The 20,919-nt window shown below is 39.3% G+C and overlaps 1 protein-coding gene across 1 annotated transcript in view; it reads right to left on the bottom strand.

Moving 5' to 3' along the window:
• Positions 1 to 724: 724 nt before the first annotated feature.
• PRMT3 (protein arginine methyltransferase 3) overlaps positions 725 to 20,919 on the bottom strand; it is a 56,987-nt gene continuing 36,792 nt past the window's right edge. Inside the window, exons 13-15 of the mRNA XM_030949164.1 lie at positions 11,790 to 11,840; positions 11,509 to 11,596; positions 725 to 1,358 (exon numbers count right to left, since the gene is read on the bottom strand). Of these exons, the coding sequence (XP_030805024.1) occupies positions 1,249 to 1,358; positions 11,509 to 11,596; positions 11,790 to 11,840 (249 nt within the window). The 3' untranslated portion in view covers positions 725 to 1,248. The remainder of the gene's footprint in view (positions 1,359 to 11,508; positions 11,597 to 11,789; positions 11,841 to 20,919) is intronic.

Genomic DNA, 20,919 nt, shown 5'->3' with positions numbered 1-20,919 from the left:
GGATACATGTCACCAAGCTAGACAAGTGTTGGCAGCTCACTGAGCCTCACCCATGTTTATCACTGTAGAGCATTCCCACTTCTCAGATACTACTGGGAAATAAAACTTGCATCCTTGACTTTTTCTGTGTGTGCAATTGTCTCATTTTTTAATGAAGTTTTTTATAGTAAAGCTTATTCTGAAAATAGATAGAATTTAGGAACTGTGTGCAGTCTCATTTGCATGAACCGAGGGATCTAATCTGACTGCAGACCACAGTAATACTGACTACCAGCACTATACTGGTATAACAATTACAAAAGTAATTAGCATGTCATCTTCTTTCCTGACAGCCAACAAATCAAATAACAGAAGCAGAACATAAGAAAAATATATCAGTACCTTAGCATTCCTGTTATGTAAGTCGAGCTCCTGAACATCCATATGTTAACCAGGATATTTAAGAAGCCTAAAGGGAATTAAAATACCTACATGCACACTCCCCTCCCTTGAACAGTCAACCCTTGAATGTCCAGTGTTTCTGTAAGAACCCAAACCAAACCCACCCTTCCAGCAACTGCTTTTTCTTTGTTGTGTTTTTCCCAAAGCTGCTAAGATACACACTTCCATGAACCTATGCCCCAACAGGTTAGTAGAGAAAAAACTGTAGGCACAAATAAATGAGCCATCACAGAAAAGACAGAATTTCCAATTACACAGAACACATGGAAAGCAGCAACTGCACTATATATATCACACTGGGTTCATTTATTTAGACAAATGTAACTGAAATTGTACAACTTCTAAACTGCAGAAGTGTAGTAAAAATACCGTCTTTGTTGCCCCAATCTTGCAGCTAGAATTCAAAAATTATTCCCATTGGGATTTTCCAGCTGCTGTTGAGGTGCACTCACGTAAGACCAAGCTGCTTCTTTCACAAAAAAATACTATACAAGGATTTTGCCCGTGGAAGAATAAAACATTTTTGAGAGATCATCTTTATTGTTCCTTACAGCAAGACTTCAGGCTCATTTTTTCTCACCTAGCAGCCTCAGGTAACCCAAACCCATCTTTCTTGCTTTCCTCACACCATGTGAAGCAGCAGGATCTGATTTTGTTGAAAATCTCAGTTCCAAGTAACTTTTCCATATTCTTGTGTGTGTACACTCACACAAACCCAAGAGTTTACTATTTTTGGATATTCCAGCAGACTTATCAGCAGTCAAGTGCAGCATTTGAATGGAGCCCCTCCCAGACATGGACAGAGTTTCACTGGAGGCTGTAGGTCTGCTGGGTGTCCCTCACTGAGAGGGTGATGAAGAGGGAGCGTGGATCCTTTCTGTTCTTGCGCACTGTGATCTTTCCTCTCAGGGCCTCTCCTGAAAAAACAAGAAGGAATTGCTCTGGTTACAGTATTGAATCACTCAAAGTAACAGCAAAGATGCATTGCATCCATGTTGCATAAGAAGCTGTTCCTAATTAATCAGAATTTTGAAAGTCTCAAGAAGTTTAGGTTTTTGAAGCTCTTGACAACAAACCTAAGTCAAACTTAACTGCAGTTAAATCTGGAGAGGTGACAAGTTGTGGCTGATGCTTCACTTCTCAGAGGTCCACCCAAATATGCCAAATATTTCACTTGTGGCTGGGGAAAACCACTGTACCCCTGGGATATATTCACCATTTTGGATTGTAGCCACAAAAGCACATTCCCTCTCTGCTGCCCAGAGCACATGGGCCATGTGCTCTGTATTTGCACTGCATTTCATTTAAATTTTGATCACGTATTTTTCCAATCTGACAGGAAACTACCACAGAAATCTCTGTGGCATTTCAAGTATATATATTATTAATTGCAGGTTTTGTTTTACAAGGTGTCAGTGTCATAACAGTTGAGAGGTATGTCCTTCAGTTACACTCAGAACAAATGCTTTTACACAAAAGGAAAAAACCTAATCTCAATTTCTTTTCAGTCCTTATTAAGGCCTTTCATTGAAGGAATATTTGTAAATTAGGAATATGCAACCCACAAAATATAAACACATACATTTGTAAATGTGTACATTTAGGAAGTCCACTGCTGAGCCACCTCATCCCACCATTTTAAACCTGGAAGAGCTAAATCCTCACAGAGGATTCTGCTGAGGACATTAAAGCAGGCTGTGATCCCAATCTACAGCAGGAAGTTCTCTGCTACTCTTCCATCAGACTTCCCTTGCCCCCTCATCTTCATCGCTCACACTGCTGCTACTTTTCTACCTCTCTGGATCCAAGGTATTTTCCAGCTGCTCATTACTCACTGTGATTTTAAAAGCCACTGTTAATATCCTCATAAAAAGCTTCCTTATTGCAAAAAAGAAAACAAATAGTGATTTCAAAACTAAGCTGGTTTCAAATTCAGGAAGCATTCTGGAGGTCTCCATTTGGCAAAATTCTCAGTTGCATCCACAAACAGTAAACTGGCAGAAAGTCCAAATTGTAAATTATAAATGCAGGACATTTTGTTAAAGGTTGCAGTACAAATATCAAAAAGGCTTATCTACAAGAATAACTGTAGTACCAAGGATCAGAAGAAAAACAATTTGATAATTTTGGGGTTTTTTCATCATGTAACAGTTAGCTGGAGATACCACTACAAGACTGACATAACACAATGCAACTTGCAGAGAATTGTGAAAACAGTTTCACAGATTATTTAAACAGAGACAGGTTTGCCAGAGAGAAGGACAAGATAAAGAAAAAAAAAGCATTATAGTCCCACTCCAGCTAGGAAATTTAACCTGATTTGAACAGACAGATTTTCAAAACTGCTACAAAATTACCTATTTATTTTAACATCCTGTGATAACAATTCAGTAAGACTAAAGAGCCTCTGTAAAGTAAAATTCCATTATTTCAATTAATCCACATTTCAATCTTCCCATTTAAAACATTAATACAAAACAATAAAAATGAAGCAGAAACTTAAATATCATTTCATAAATAGCTGACTTCATAGAACAGAACCTTCAGATTCTGTTTGTAAAGACAGTTAATGAAACAAAGCAATCCATTCATTTTTCCCAGCTATTCCTCATGCTGTAGCCACATTAAATGTGCTTTTCAGAGCAGCCGTTTCTGAGGGCTGAAGCAAACAACAGCAGTAACTGAAAAGCAGTTCTGAACAATTAATCAATGTCATGTAGATAGAAAATGACTGATGTTTTCCCCCCTTCTCTGTCCTAGGAGCTGCCTGGAGGAAGCTGTCTCTGGGACTCAGCTGCATCACCTTGCTCTTATCACGTTCAGCTGAATGCAAGTAAACCACACAGTGCCACTGCAGTTTGATTAGGACAAAGCTGAATCCATTACCATCCCCTCCCTGCATTTTTATTATCCCCCAGAGAGGCTTGAAATTTTCCCCCAAATGGAAAAAGCAGAAAAATTCAGGAGAAGTGCTGTGTAAGCTTGGCTAGTACAGGAAAAAAGACATCCCTATGTCCATCCTGACTCCCTGTCACATAATGCAGGTCTGACTGCAGGCTCTGCAGTGCCTGTGCTCTGCACACTTGAACCAGTTTATTTTGATTGTGACTTTTACCACCATAAAACCATAAGCAATTGCATCTGTCACTTGTGTCTGTGCAATACAATCACACGTGGGGCCAGACTGCAGTCTGTGAGCCAAGATATCTCTCAGTGCAGAGATCCTCCAGCATCAAGAGTGTCCAGGCCCAACAAATCATGGGTTTTTCAGCCTATAAAGGATTTGATCAAAACCGAAGATTCTACACAGTCCCTTGCATGCATACCCACAACATCCACATAAAGCTTGGAATGACCCATGCAATGAGTTTGTAATGTGAGGAACTACCCTGCTTTTCAATACAACTTGGTGTCTCCTCCCTCTTTGATCCCAAAAAGACTGAAAAGAGTTACCAAAGGCAGCCAGCAATCAAGGTCTTTTAGGTTTCCTTTTCTTTCCTGGAAAAGTTTTATGAAGCTAACAGTGGGACAAGTAAGAACACAGTACTCAAACCATTATTTATTCTAAACACCATTAAAATTTAAGAACCTTATGAAAGAGCTCACTGGAATTGTTTCAGAGAGCTGCTAGAAAACCACAGTGGGCTTTGGGCTAAACACACTTAAACTACTGCACTGCTGGTGAAAAGAACCTTTACAAATCCCCTACGATGTAAAGAACCACTCGGGGGGTTTCCGCCTTCCCAGTCACAAACCAGCATGATTTGATATGCTCTGTGCAGCAAGGCTGTCCTTGCTGGAAGCTGACAATTTAAACATGATCTAGTTTAAATAACTGCATCCACTATCTGATGCAATACTGACTTCTAGCATGCAACAGAAAAAACAGCAAGTCTCAAAAGCATCACTCTGGGTAGAAAATGGTTTCCATATACCACCTATCTTCTGACAATGGAAAACAAAGAAAGACTGAAACAGTTTGCAGTGGGACCAAGAGCATTTCCCTTAAACTCAGGAACTTATCCTTAATCTTCCCATTCATCCTCTTAAGCTCTAGGCACTTGCAGCTGTGCAGAGACTGCCACCTTCCCCTCTGGTCACTTCTCCTGGGCTGAATCTCCAGCCCAGTGTGATCCAAGAAGCAGTTTCTGTTCTGAGCAGCAGCCACTGCCTTTTGGTATCACCCATCTGACCTGTGGTACCCTTCTTCTGGGCTGGCTATTCTGATCAACTGTGCCTTCTGTTGCATCACTGTTCACCCTCTGCTGAAACTATCCCGAGGGTCTGTCTTCTCCATGCATGTTCTGAGTATATTCTCTGAGGATTTTTTGTACCAAATTAACACTTTTCAACTGCTCAAGAAAGATGGCTGTGAGTTCATTAAAACTGTTTTCATTTTACAGAGTAACCCCACTGTGGCAGATACAACCCATGCATACATTCATGCTCCCTTTAAATACAGGACAATTCAGGAGGGCTCCAAGGAATCCTGTGCAACCACCTGACAAATTTGATACTTCAGGATATTAGTAATGTCAAAATTAAGAGAATGTCAATAGCAGTGTTCTGGTCTTACATTTTTCTGCATCAGAAAGGCTTTGATACAGAACTTTTCTCACCAAAATCCCAGTATGCAGCTATACAAATATAAGAGATATGCCCACTTGGAAGATACTTATGCATATATTTATGTAGAATTTGAAACCAGGAACAAGGCTGCTGCAAAGAAGTCAGCACTGCCAGCAGAGTGAGGCAAGCCAGGCTTGTGTGGCTGCTTCAGGTAACGTGTGAGCACTGCAGAGATTCCCAGACAGCTCAGGCACCACAAAGAGCTGCCACAGGGAATGATGAAAGCCAGGTCCTCTACAATGCAGAGCTGCAGTCACCAAACTCACTCACCTGGAACTAGCTTAATTCACCACTTTTTGTACTGGAGATTCTAAACTGTATAGCCTTGTCCCAAGCTTTCTCTCAGCAGTGTGACAAAATTCTGAGAAAAAGAGACTGTTGTTGCTGTTTGAACCATATTCCCTCACAGCTGAAGAGCTTGTAAAGGGAGGCACCCAAAATAGCACATCTGTGTCATCAGTCCATCCAAGTTTTCCTGTCTAAATATGGGATTTCTATTATCTTTCAGTGAGACAGAAAGCCATGAGAAGAGATTCTCTCCATTTAGTGCCCTGAAACACACATCTAAAATGTTCCTGAAAAGTCAGCATGATCGTTTTAAAATGGAGATTTTGATAAATACAACATAAGACTTGCCAGACTTAGTGTGACCTCAAAATTCAGGTTTTAACATTTACTAGATTTTAAAAGCCAGCATCCTTTTTGGAGGTGTCACTTGCAAATAAATGAGACAGATTTCTATAGACACCATGTTGCAGCTGTAGACAGGCAAAACAGACACTAAAATCTTAATTAGGAGCCAAATTATCCAATGGGATGCACAATATTGAAGTATTTCAGTATAGGATCAAAACATTCAGACAGATTAATCGTGCTAGTGTTGTTTTCCTACTTTTAATAGTGCTGTCTAAGTAGACAAATCAACATTCTTTTAGTTTGTAAATTTACAAACAGCTTTCCAATTACAGAGATGAGGGAGCTAAAGACAATCAAGGATTTTACAGGAGCTTAGTCATGTGAGTTCTGCTCCAGCTTTGCTGTGCTAGCCCCTTTAACACCATAGAAAAACAAATCAAGGTTTTATTTTCACTGCAAGGCAATATCAAAAGCACACAATGTTGACAATAGGCTGTTTTATTGCTAATAGAATTTGCCTGCATACAGAGCTGTGTTTTAACTTAAGGCATTGTTATTGAAAAGATTCTGTGGGCCCTTTAAAATAATTTTTGTAAGCATTTGATTTATTTAGTAAATTCTTGAGACAACCAAATGAGAATGATGTAATTTTGTGTTTGCTTAGCAGGAGTATTTCAACAAACAACAAAAGGAAGAGACTCATTTTTGACCATTGAGGAGAAAAAGATGCTGCTTTGGATCTCAATTTCCATCTTCAAAATAAAGACACGTTCAAGCTATTAGAAGGGCTCTAAGAGAAGGTTTGTACTCTGTAGGGAGTCACTCTGTAGGGAGTCTACAATACATCACTGTTTTGTCTGAGAAAACCCAGGATATATTGCTTCTTTCTCCAGTTTAATTTTAATTGTTTGCCAAACAGTTAAAGCATATCCAACATGCTGATGCTATTTCGTTTTACTTGACCTGAAAATCAGCTTCAAGTCTCTTGTCACAGTCCATGAGGAAGAAAACTGGTTTTTCAGAACACATGAGTAGTAAGAGACAATCCCCCAGTCACACATTATATCTAAAGAAGTGAACAGCAATTAGCCATTAAATATATCAGTTTGCATATATCCATTATAGACAAAGCTACCTACCACAGGTATCAAACTGAAACTCAGTGGCAAATAATGAGTATTAATTAGGTGTGGATTTTATTGCCTCACTGTCCAGACCTCTGGACCCAGAATTAACCTCTCCCACTTTATCCCAGAGATGTACAAACATCACACATGGGAGTGCAGGCTGCAGCAGGACCAGCAAAGGAGGCAGGATGAGCTCTAAGACCCATCCTTTGGCTTGCAACTGCTTCATTCTGCTATCATTAGAATAGATCAAAACATTCAGTCCTTTTTATGGCTGAGAAAATAGATCTATTTTTACAACAAATACCCTAGCCTCAAACAGCTGAGAAAATTAGCTAGTTCATACTGCAGAACAAAACAATTTTGCCATGGCATAAAGGAGCAGTTTCCAGTTAAATACCCAGCAGGTTTGAATATCTGAAAGCTCAACCTCTTTTACAGAGCAAAAGCAAATACAATCAGTGCTTTATCACCACTCCAGGCATGGCCCCAAAAACTATAAAGCATCTGATAAGGGACTTTTAGTCAGCCTTACTATTTTACTCAGAACTAAAAATCTGAGGGAACCATTTTTCTTCACTGGGGAAAAACAGCCACTGCCCTGTCTGAAAGATGCTTTCAGAACAAGAAAACATTTAAAATATGTTTTCCACTAGCAAATTCTTCTTTCACAACCTATTAAAAAGCCACAAGAGAATGCCATCATGGTAACACTGGTCAGATTATTTTAAGACTCAAGTTGCATTATTTCTGTTTATTTTCCAACATCTACTAGAAAAGAGAAGAGTTTATCTTGACCAATGGCATTCTGGCTTGAATCTGCAGTAGTGTGGCCAGCAGGACCAGGGCAGGTCCCCCTGTTCTGGGCACTGCTGAGGCCCCACCTTGAATCCTGGGGTCAGGTTTTGGCTCCTCTTCACAAGAAAGACTTTGAGGCGCTGGAGTGTGTCCAGAGAGGGAATTGAGCTGGGGCAGGCTTTGGAGCACAAGTCAGATGAGAAGTGGCTGAGGGAGCTTGGGGGGGCCCAACCTAAAGAAAAGAAGGCTCAGGGCTCTCTACAGCCTTTTGGCTCTCTACAACTCCCTGCAAGGAGCTTGTAGCCGGGTGGGAGCTGGTCTTCTCCCAGGTCATGAGCAACAGGACAAGAGGAAATGGCCTCAGGTTGCACCAGGATTGGACATTAGGAAAAATTTCTTCATGGAAAGGGTTGTAAAGTACAGGAACAGGCTGCCCAGGGAACTGTAGATGTGTCACCCAGTGACATGGTTTAGTGGTGTGTTGCAAAGGATGAGAGTTTGACAAGAAAGTCTCACAGATATGTATGCTTAGCAGAAATATTCTTGAATGTAGAGTCTGATGAAGGAACAGAGATGGAAGCAAGTTTTGATATAGAAGAAAAGAATTGCGGAGCCAGTCTTACTGGATAACCAAGGAGGCAAAGGGTGTGTTAGTTAGAAGGGGTTTTTATGACTTAGAGCAAAGGATAAACCCACCCCAAACAAGATGTTTTTACCAAGCAGAAAGATAGCACAGGCACACAAGTCAGCGAAGCTGCAAGTAGAAAAAAGGTCTCAGAATTTTCTACTGCAAGAAAACTGAAAACCAACTTCTAGCTTAAACTGTAATGTACTAACTGTTAGTGATTGGAGAATAGTGACATGAATATGGTAATTATAGCAGTTATGATAGGCTATAGATAATAGTTAAGGTATAGATTGCTTCTACTGTATTAAGATGCTCAGCAAAAAAAAAAGTACATAATGCATTTGTAACCAAAACCCAAGGGTCTCCAGGCCTGCCTGCAGCTGGAGCTCACAGCTGTAGGCACAGGTTCTGTCACTCACCAGCCTGGACTGCTGTAACATCTTGGATACAATAAACTGCATTTTGGAGAGCCCCTGGAGTCCTGCATCTCTCATTTCGGCTCTTACAGTGGTGTCCCTGGAAGTGCTGGGTTAATGACTTGACTCAGTGATCCTAAAGGTCTTTTCCAACCTTAGTAATTTTATGAATATATTTAGTCAAAAGTGCATCTTTGATGTTTCTCTGATTGCCACAATGTATTTCCGAATCTAAGAATTTCTACAGAGGGCTGATGAATAGCAGTAAACACAGGGATGGATGGAAAGGCTTCAAATGATGCAAATACGTTTAATCTAATACAGTTACTTCTGCGTCCAGTTCACTTGCACTGAGCAAAGCCTTTCTGAAGACAAGGCTTCCCTGAAAGCTCAGGGCACTCAGAGTGGAGCTTGGTTCAACGTGCCAGGCTGAATGAGCAGTGGTAACAAGCAGGGCTAATTCATTAACAAGTGGGACAAGAGAAACAGCTGGAAGTGCACGTTGAAATAGACTGCAAAATAAGCTTGAACAGTTTGTTTAGTTGAGAAAATGGAACGACTGAAGAAACAAAAAAATTTGGCTAATGACAAATTATCAAGATGAATATTCAAGTCACTATTTAGACAAAGAGAAGAATATAAAAAAGGAAGATAGGGAAATCTGTACTTATAACAACATGTCTTGAGGAGAAAGATTTTTGGAACAATGAAAGAGAAGGATCAAAGCAAGATATCAAGAGAGGGAATGGTTTTTCCAGAAAAATCATGTAAATTAACATACATTCCTATGTAAGTATCAGGAAGCTCCTCCTGCTTCATGGCCTTATGTCATCAATGACCAACAAATATCCCACAGAAATTAAGACTGGGATTACAAAAGAAAAGGAAATTACATCAGGAGTTTCTCTCAATCTTCCTGAACGCTAGAAGCAAAAGGCAGACAATCCTAGGTATAAGTGGTAATTTCATGTACGATATAAAACCAGACAGAACGGGCATAAGGATGGGAAAGGGAAATTCAAATAACTGAAAAGAGAAGGAGACAGGCAGAAAGAAAGAGAAACAGCTGTAACAAGATTTGTTATGGGAATAATGTTAAGAAATACGAGCTAATAGAAAGGAAGGAAGGAGTTACAGCACAAGTGATCTTGAAGGTCAGGTTGGTTGTGTTCACACAAGCAGAGCACATTGTTTCTACAGTTGCCTTCAGAAAGTCACCACACCTAGGCTGGGGCACACCTCCCAGTAATTTCACACAGTTGAAAAATGTCAAATGATCTCTGTAATATGAAATAATGTGCATATTTTAATAAATGTCATTGCACTTTTTAAAAATTCACTCAATGACATTGAGATTTAATTGGTAGCAGCAAGGTGATCTTAGTCAGCCTTGTCTAGAAAGAGAATCTGAAGAGAACACAAGCCAAGTACAAATGCACCAAAGCACAGGTGCATCCCAAGAAGTGACAGGACTTAAGAAAGTGCAAATAAAAATTGTTTAAGAATAAAAAGTCAAAGCATGAAAGACAGAAGTGATTTGTCAGATATCACAAACCTCAGTGCCTCTAGACAAGAAGCTCCTGGTAGAAAGTTGTCATGTCTGGTAGCTGGAAGAGGCAACTGTAAAAGCACTTCAATTGAGTGCAGAAGCATCCACACAACTTTTTCTATGCCTTCCCCCCAATATGCCTGATCTATTTACAAACTGTTCAGCTCAGGACCATGAGTTTATTAACTGACCAGCAAAAATGAGCCCCATTCTGAGGCTCCTCCTTTGGTTCTGCTAGTCTGTAAAGAAAAGGGGCTCCCAAAGACAACTGATTCATCACTGGGTGAGAGTTCAACAGCGCTGAGGAAATATCTGGTGGCCAAATGGACACAAAATAACAGCATAAAAATGTAACTGCTCCATTTCCTTGGATTGCAAAAAGTCTGTGAGTGTCTGAAAGAAAGCTCTACAGGAATAAGAGGTTAAGGCCTGTTGATCTGTTGCATGTCCATCCTTTTGCATGACCATTCTATGAAGACCATGGATATACTTACATCTATAAAGCAATGAAGATTTGACTACTTGTACAAAATGTGCTTTCAAGACTTCAAGAATAGAACTAATTAAACCACTAACAAGCATCACTTTACAGTCTTCAAATTCAGTTTATCATCTGAATTTTGCTTATCCCTGATGACAACAAAAACCCTTCTACTTGCATCAAATTAAAGGTGAAACTTATTACAGTACTTAACCATTTTATAAAAACTTACAGTGTATCAAGCAAACCTATTCAATACCTCAAGTTCATGGCTGTGAGCTCTTTAAAACTGTTCTCATTTTACAGAGTAACCCCACTGTGGCAGATACAACCCATGCATACATTCATGCTCCCTTTAAATACAGGACAATTCAGGAGGGCTCCAAGGAATCCTGTGCAACCACCTGACAAATTTGATACTTCAGGATATTAGTAATGTCAAAATTAAGAGAATGTTAATAGCAGTGTTCTGGTCTTACATTTTTCTTCATCAGAAATGCTTTGATACAGAACTTTTCTCACCAAAATTCCAGTATGCAGCTATACAAATATAAGAGATATGCCCACTTGGAAGATACTTATGCATATATTTATGTATAATTTTAAAACAGAATTTTGTATGCAGATACTTCCCTGGTTTGATGACACAAAAAAAAATTCCTTCAACAGCAGCTGAAAGATTTATTTACTAGCTCTATTTGAACTAGAAATTTATGTAATTTTTGAAGTATTTTATATCTAGCTTTAATGATAACAGCACTGTAAAACAACTATTGTTGCACCCCAACTGAATTTAAATATACCTGCTTCGACAGGAACTGGCTTCTCCAGGAGAAAAATTGTCTGTTTCCAGTGTGTTTTGGTACACTGGGGACCAGTTGAAAATAAGACCTGCAATGGGAGAGTTCAAGAGTTTGATTAAAAACAATCTTTTTCATATCACACCACATCAATCAATTACCAAACACAGATGCGTATGCAGTCTTTGCTACAGCAAAATAGACTCACTGCCAAACACCTTGACACAAAATAAAATCTTCACCTCTCAAAGGCATTTTTAAAATGTGTAACTCCAAATGCTCACCTTGTTATGGCAGTTCTTCTCAAAAAATACATCAAAGTAACCAGCAATTGCCTATAAAAAAAGAGGTGAAAACGTAAATAAGATAAAGGAATAACAATGACACTCAAGAAAAATTCTGTGATTCATATATGCATTTATTGGAATTTCTACTTCAAGTGTTTACCAAGAGGAACAAACTTATATTTATGCTTTCAAGTATGCTAGAAATCCTAGGTTAAAAAAAAAAAGCTGCCATTATACCTTTGCTCTACTTGAGAATATTCAGCCCACTGTAACTGCATTTTATTACACATCAGATCTGAGTATGAATTTCCAAAACAACCCACTCACCTTAACTGCAACCAGAATGATATATGAGAAAACAGCCTTTCAGATGTGCAAACCCACAAGCACAAAACTCAGTCCTTCTCCTGCCCATGACCCTCAGTAAACTCACACCAAGTATCCCTCCCACGAGGGATTCTGCAGGATTTGTTCACTCCCTGTGTGGCTAAACAGGAATTTCCATAGAAGCTCCCTGTGAACAGAGGCAGAGCACAACCAGGCAGGGAATCCTTTTCTTCCTCTATGACACACACAGATCAGGAAAAACATTCACAAATGCTACCTGCTGGCCCTTCCAGCAGCTAATAAATTCTAATAGTAACTCTCCATAAGATTCCTTCTCTGTCCCTCCTGCCATCCCACTCCTAACATCCATAGCCTCTCTCTTCAGTGCCTAATTCATTAGTGGGACTTTTCTTCCAGTTTTAATAGGAAAAGAAATCATAGACTACTTTGGGTTGGAAGGGGCCTAAAAGATCATCTTGTTCCAGCCCCTGTGCTATGGGCACGGACAACTTCCACCAAGCCAGGTTGCTCCACCCCCATCCAACCTCACCCTGAACACTTCCAGAGCTGGGGCAGCCACAGCTTCTCTGGGCAATTTGTGCCAGTCCCACACTACCCTCACAGGGAAGAATTTCTTCCTAATACTAATAGATATAAAATGTTCACACACAAAACACTATACTGACACTACCAGTCAACTCAGTCTTTTAATGCTGGACTGCTTTCTTGACATGAAAATGCCTTGTTAGAGTCCCAGAAGCCCAAACAAGCAACTGGAAGATGCTAATAAAACATCCACTTCAGTTTCACCTGTGAAATCCTGTCCATGCTCACCTTGATTTGCTTTCTCCTGTCCTGTGAAAAGCACAACCAAGGCAGTTGTGCTTTTCTGTCACATCAGCCTGAAGAAATAAGCTCCCAAAGAGAGTTTTTGAGTAACCACAGTGAGCTGAAGTTACTCAGCTGGGGACTCTCTCCATCCCTGCCATGGGAGGAAGGGACTCTCCCCCATCAGCTGCATCCAAAGGAAGTATGTGCCAATGCAATGATGGCAAGCCTGTTCCATGAGAACTCACTGCAAACAACCCACTGGAACCTCTCTCTTACTGCACCAGGGTTCTTCTCCTAGGCCAGCACCAGGAAACTGGTTGTTCTGAAAAGCTAAAAAGGACAGTTTCTATAGCACACCCTTCATACAGATTCACACAAGACAGTGACAGAAAAAAAAGTAAAACATGTTTACAAAATTAGGGAATAGGGTTTTATCACTATGTAATATATAATATGAATAAGTCATTCTGGTATTTTTCCTCTCTAGTCTAAATCCAAAACAGAAGTTGCCAAGACAATGAAGAATAAAATACATTAAACCAGTAGAACTATGCTAAAGTACCTGCTTTTCAACAAAGGGCACTCCAGACAAGCCTGGCAAGTTCCAAACTGCAATGTGGCTAAAGGATTAAAATACAAAACAAACCATGGAGACACTGAGAGCCCTTCACGACAAATGAGCATCAGACAGTGGAAACAGTGATTCTGCCTGCCCTTTAGGAAAGTCCTATCACTCAATCTGAGAATCTCATTCCTAAGTGAATTAAAGCCTTGTCTCTAATATGCCTTTTGAGTAGAGACTGAGAAGGTTTTGACAAAGTTCTATTGACCCATCAGACTACTTTTATTGATGCACAATCTTTTCTGGACATTAGTCAGAGATCTAGCAAGTCATATAATATATTTTTCAACCATCAGCTCAATACTGCTGGTATACTTACAAATAAGAATTAGGATGTGATTACTGCAGGAGAACAAGGTTGTAACAACAAAAATACATCGAGGAGAAAAAAAAATCTGGCTTCCAGAGAAAACAAGCCAATCAAGCTACATCTTGGATGAAAAAGCCAAGAGCTCCAGGCAGACAGACCTACCTAAGGTGGATGCAAATATCCATACACTTGGTAACATGAGGTGATAGAAACACCCTATGTGCTACTCTGACAAAAGGCTCCAGAGAACTATTTTTTGGGGTCAAGTTCAGGTTGAAAAGTTACAAGCAAAGAAAGTGTTCCCTGCTGCCTCTCCTGTGTTAAGGGAAACAGGATTTGTACCTTTTGTAAATTACTAGATAAATAACTATTTTATTCTTTACAGTACCAGTGGTTTCCCTATCTGAAACAACCTGAAACACTGACTTTGAATAGCTAATCCAGAGTATTAATAATAATTATAACACATCACAAAGATCACCTTAATCAGAGCTCCAGGGATTACAGAGAACAAGAGCTCTACATTGACCCATTAATCTCTTCTTGTTATGTTCTAAAATGGATAGATGTCCTTCTATATTAAACAGTGAAATATTTGTTGAGTCAGAAGAAACCAAAAATAGAAAAATATTATTGCTCAAGTTCCTGAGGATATGCTCCTGTGAACAGCTCTGGGAATTCCTCAAAATTTTGTCAGTTAAAACTGGGCAGTGGAGGCACCCCAAAACTGAAACACACACTCTGGTGAGTTGTGTCAAGAGACAACTCCAGCCCTGTTTAGCTGAACAGAAATTATATTTTTTTAGTTAAATACATTGACGAGAGAGTTTGAATGACATTTTGAAAACTAACTGTAAGAGCACATATTGCAATTGAGAAATCTAATGAGTATCTTTCATTAATAACTTTCAAAATGTTTTTGAGCCAACTAAAAGAACCAACCACATACACAATTGGTTTGATGATTTCCTTTCTGAAATTGGTTACAACTATATAATTAGTTTTTACCAACAGTGTGTTTAATTTCTATCTCTCATATTTTAAACCTTTGGGAAAATAAGAAGTCTAATACCAAACCCAGTAGTTACTGACCACCTGCAGCTATTCTACAAGCCAATAACAGCTGAGGAAATAAAAAAAGCAAAAAAGCACTGAATTAATATACTCCACTTTGATGCACATAGCCATGGCTTACTGTTTAAAAATAAAAAACTGAAAATGTTTAAAGCTGCTGTTCGACAGAAAATTATCTGCAAATTTCCAGGGAACAATACCATCTCAACTCCACGCCAAAGCCTCCCAGTAACATCCAGCCTTCTTTTCCTCTCCTTGATTTCACATGGAAGATTTTTTTTGATAGAGTGCATGTGTTGCCCTGCCAGTAACATCACCGTGAATGGTACTCAATTTATCTAAATTAGACATTATTTTCATGAAATAAGTTCAGTTTTATTTCTGAACATACACCCTATAGGAGGTATTAAATTCACCAGCTGTTCTTGAGAAACTGATTGTTTTGTATGGTCCTCCATAGTTTGTGTATATTCATATATGCTCATTCAAGCACAAGGCTATGCTTAAAATTATAATTACATTGTCAGTGTTCTGAGATCTTTCTGCTTTCGAGCTGTTTTGTGATCTTTTGTCTGCCCCAAGCCAAAGGGATCTCAAGGCAGCTACACAGATACCTCCAGACTCCTCACAAAGAGCACACCCAGCCTTCCTAAAACCCACCAGGTGATTCTGCAGAATGACACAAGAAAGACTGGGAGGTACTGGAGAGGCTTCACAGAAAGGAATGGAGCTGGGCCAGGGTCTGGAGCACAAATCTGATCAGGATGAGCTGAGGGGCCTGGGGGGGTTAGTCTGGAAAAAAGGAGGCTCAGAGGGGATATTCTCACTCTCTACAACTCCCTAATAAGAGGCTTTGAGAAAATGGCCTCAAGTGGCACCAAGGGAGTTTAGATTGGATATTAGGAAAATGTCCTCACCAAAAGGGCTGTTGTCAGGACCCAGGACATTCCTCTGGCTGCCCTGGGTGATTCCAGACCCTGGCAGGGGGCTCAGAGACCTTGGCACGGAGTCACAAACACCTGTGCCTTTGATTTTAACCCATGGAAACAATTACCAACTTTGTGTGAGGAGTTACAAGCCACAAGGGTTTGAGTAGAATGATAGTGAATTTGTCACAGGGTGGAAAAGTAGAATTTTGGGGATTTAGAATGGGGGTTCAGGAGGCAAGATGGAGAAATCTGGGCATGTCTTTCTTCTCCTTCTTCTTGTCCTCCATCTTCTGCTGGGATGGTGGCACTTCTGGATTGGTTTAGAGTAGAGACAGACTGTCTAACATAGGTGATGGGTATTGGAATATTATTCTAAATAAAGTACATGTAGTTCTTAGTATAAAAAGCCAACAGCACCCCAAGGGCAGGGACTGTGCCACAACCTGACCTGCTGGGCAGACCTCAGCAGGTCAGAGAAAGAATATAACAGATAAGAGAAAATAAACAGCCTTGAAAAGCAGAGCTGAGGAATCCTGACTTCTTCTTTGGTCATGGGGCTGGGAAAGAAAAAGACTTTCTAATAAGGGCTTGGAAAAAAGAGACTTTCTAATACCTTGGGGTCATCTCAACCACAGAAACCCGAGAGGCTGTCAGGTATTGGAACAGACAGTCCAGGGAAGTGGTGGGGCACCATCCGTGGAGTGATTGAAGTCATGTCAATGTGGCACCTGGGGATATGGTTTAGGGCTGGACTTAGAAGTGCTGGGTTAGAGGTTGGACTCAGTGATCTTGAAGGTCTTTTGCAATCTAAAGAATTCTATGGATGCCTCCAGAAAAGTATCAAAGAGCACAAAGGCACAACACAGTTCTAATTATTTGTCCTCTCAGTGTTTTGCAAAAAGCTTGATATGAACCATTAGAATTTCTGCTTTTACATGAAGCAGTGGGAGTCACAGAATATTCTGAGTTGCAAGGGACACACAAGGATCATTGAGCTCATGGCCCATATGGGATTAATGCCTCAACCTTGGCATTATGAGCACTGTGCCCTGACCAACTGAGCCAATGGTTGTCTTCCTTGAAAGAGCTCTGCAAAACTAAAATCTCTGATAGTATCACACAGGTCTGTTTCAACACACCCCAAAAACCCCTAAACCAAAACAACCATCACCACTCTCAAGCTGTATTAGTGTAAGCCCTGCACCACTTCAGAAACTGATCTGCTGCTAAAAACCGACACAAACCAAAGCTGAAATACTTGATAACAAAAAACTAGCTATAATATTGTGGGTTTGTTTACTATCTTCTTTTAAGGAATTTAAACCTTCCCTTCTTTCTTTTTGTAACTTGCTGATGTTTATGTTGAAATGCACAATTATGTATCTTTTATGTTTAAGTGCATTTCAGAGATAAACTTCTTTAAAAGTGAAGTTCAAAATATTTTCCTTTAATTGACTTTTGAACAGTATCCCAAATTACAGCAGCTATAATAATCACAAGCATCTATTACATATGCAATACTACAAAAAAAGAGATTTCCAATGTCTACCACTTGAAGTAAGATTCAGTCCTCCCCTCTTGTGTAATTTATCACATTCAGCAAAATATAAGGAAAAAAAATCACAAGTGGCATCCTAGAAGCAATCACAGACACATGCATATTAAAATGAAATATAGGGCTGGCCAGACTTTCATTAAACATCTTTTTTACAAGTCAAACTAAACATCTTTTTTACAAGTCAAACTAAAGAAAAATAACTTCTCCATAAATTCTAAATGATGCTTTACAACTACTGCCTTGGATTCTTTTTCATCTTGTTTTTTATTTTTTTAAGCTTAATGATAGCTGTTTTTTCTCCTACTGCAATTTCTCTCATCTTTTTGTGACACCTTTGACAGCTCATTTACAACTTCACCTACAATGAATCAGTAAGAATTTAAACCTTCTTTGGAAAAATCTTTCAAGTGCCAGTCTCCTGAATACTATGAAAGAGGAAAACAAAAAAAATGACTTCTAAACTGGTAATAAATAATTACAATTCCAGCCTGATACATGCTCGAGCCTCAAAGGACAGTAAATATTAGAAAACCAAACCAAAATATTATTCTTCCTGTTCTCAAACAACTTGCCAGGAGAAAAGGCAAGCTATGAGGACAAAAACTCCAAAACAAAGCCAATGTTTTTACCTAGGGAACTAAGGTGGCCAAATAAGGAATGAAGGAAACATTAAGGATTAGATATACATTAATACATATACATTACTGAGGCTGCAGAGCAACATCCTACAAAAGTCAACAAAGATTACACTCAACTAGGAATAACATATTCCTGAAATTAAAATAGCAGCCACAAACTCCTACTTGATTTTGTCAACCCCCCATTTTGATGAAGAGTTCATGTAGCTTAAGGTCTTCATTCATTACTGAGTGTTTCTAAGGTGTCCATGCAAACATATGAAAAACCTGTAATTTAAGCAGGTCGTCCCAGTAAGATTCACTTGTCTTCACACTGTTTTTCTTCCCTCCCAGATAAATTATTTCAAGACTATTTTTCTCCCCATTTATTCATGTAACATGTACCAAATATAATAAAACCAGAAAAAGCTTTAACATACAGTAAATGAGTACACATTATTTACAATCTTCCACTCAGAGCCTTTAGCTGAAATGCAAAGAAAAATCTAAATTTTAATTCAAATACATCTGAATACTAAGGCTTTTTTCCTAAACAAAATGGCTGGCTGTACATGCAGCATTTTAACAGGACAAAACAAATGAGACTGTTCTTTTCCTTATGAGAACTCAAAGGCAGCCTTACCAATTCACTTAGGAACAAGGAAATTAAAAATTATCATCATCACTATCACCTACAGTGAGTAATTTATCATTCTTGCTCTTCACTAGTATCATGTTCCAACAGTGAGCGGCTACAACAAATACAATTAGACAGCTGGCCACAGAAGTGGGAGATAATGTGCTTTTGATGGAGTTTATCCAAGCATGGAGATGGAATGTTTGTCATCCATGCAGCAGAGCTGCTGCGTTTTTATCACAGGGAAAAGAAACCCCTGGCAATTAAAACCCAGCAATTTTGTGTTTTAAAGATTAATAATCTGGATGTCACTGCAGAGAAGGCTACAGAAAAGTAAACAGATGAGAAGGATAAAACCCGCTTTGTAACATGGTAGTGCAGTATTTCCTTTACTCAGAAATCAGGCACTCAAGGTGGATTTAACTGTGGCACCCAAACCAGATTTCCAACTCTAGCTTAAAAAATTTAGTTTCTCACCTAAGGTTGGAACCAGAGATTTATATGGTAATACTTCCAGTTGGCTCCCAAGTGGAAGACCTGATATTAAGAAATGAAACTGCCCATCACTTAAGAAAATTTTAACAAGCAAAGATTTTTTTCCTTAGTCAGAATAATTTTCCCTAGTCAACTCAACTTCCTTTTTCCTCCTGAAGGTTTTAATACATCAGTCACGTCCTCTAGTTCATTATCCTTCTTTCTCCCCCTTCCTCCCTCCCACTTTTATACACATACCCTGCTCTTTGACAAAATCTCCTGGGAGCAATGAAGAGATACTGCCATTTTCCTCTCAGGGGATATTGTTATTCAGCTAGGAAAGATCAACCTTGATGGACTCCCAGGGGAAATGCTTGCAAACAAAAGAGAAAGTTTGTCAATTGATTTCTGTACTGAGGGCAATCACCATTATATTTTATCTCAAAAGCTCACACAGTGATCAACTCAGAATACAACTAATGGAGTATTTTTCTAGCAGTATCTACTAACTGATAGTAGCCAGATGTCTCATTAAAATCAACAGTGACAAACTCTAGCTCTTTATTAGGAAAATGCACTTCTGCAGGCTAATTGATGGGGTTTTTTCTGCTATTATCTTTGTAGGATCAAAATCAAGTCAACTTGCAATAAAAGTACTTTGGAACAATTTCATATAATGATTCCATGCAACTGTTTCACACTTTGAAAATCTTCAATCTTTGAAAGCTAAGATAATAATCTATAAAATTAATGCTACAAAATGCATCTTTGTGGCAAAGCGTGCGAGGAATGAAGAAAAAAATTAACAGAAGCAATATATTCTCAGAAAAAAGCATTAACTACCTCACCACCCTGTCTCAAAACTTCTAAAAGACTAACCAGCACATAAAAGATCATACTCAAAATGTTTCTTTTTGCTCAATAATTTTTTCTTTCTTATGTGTATTAGAATTTTTTTGGAAAGACTTATTTAATTTCTTCAACATCTGGAAGAAAAGTATTTAGAGCCTTAATAATTTTTTAAGGCTATGACTCAATGTATTCCAGGAGCATCTGAAATACACTCAAGATGCACCTACAGTAAGACATGAGATTCATCTCTTATGAGCATGACCTAATACTCTGCTAGGGGGTTTTTTGGTCAGATAGAAGTATGAGAGTAGTTTCAAATAGATGGAAGGACAAACAAATCAGATGTGTCAATGCTATGCTCTTAGGTTTGCGAGCTGCACAGCTTTTCTATTTTACACATGCTAACCACAAAGGCTGGGCATTCATGCCCTTAGTACATTTCATCCAAACCCAGAACACAGTCAGCTGAGGAAAAACTGAGGACAGATTGTAGAGGAACTTAACATTATTTTACATGGGCAGATAGTGATAGGGGAAGGGGGAGTGGTTTTAAACTAGAAGAGGAGAGATTTAGAGTTGGTATTAGGGGAAATTCTTACTGTGAAGATAGTGAGGCCCAGACCCAGGTTCCCCAGAGAAGCTGGGGATGCCCCAGCCCTGCAGGCTGGGTGGTGCTTGGAGCCACCTGATCCAAGGGGTGGGACCCCTTGGGCACGGCAGGGGGGTGGAACCAGGTGATCTTTAGGATCCCTTCCAAGTCAAAGCATTCTATGGTTTTGCCACAGAACCATGAGGTGCAGCCTCTCCTGCCTGAGGGATCCTGGGGCTGTTCCAAGCCGTGACTAAAGCAAGTGTGGTGATGAGTGGCTAAAAACCTGCAATTGTGGCTCTGACTC

The sequence above is a fragment of the Camarhynchus parvulus genome, chromosome 5, assembly GCF_901933205.1.
Source record: "Camarhynchus parvulus chromosome 5, STF_HiC, whole genome shotgun sequence".
NCBI classification, from domain to species: Eukaryota; Metazoa; Chordata; class Aves; order Passeriformes; family Thraupidae; genus Camarhynchus; species Camarhynchus parvulus.
The sequence above is the reverse complement of the archived record's forward strand: the minus strand, read 5'-3'. Positions and strand labels throughout refer to the sequence as shown.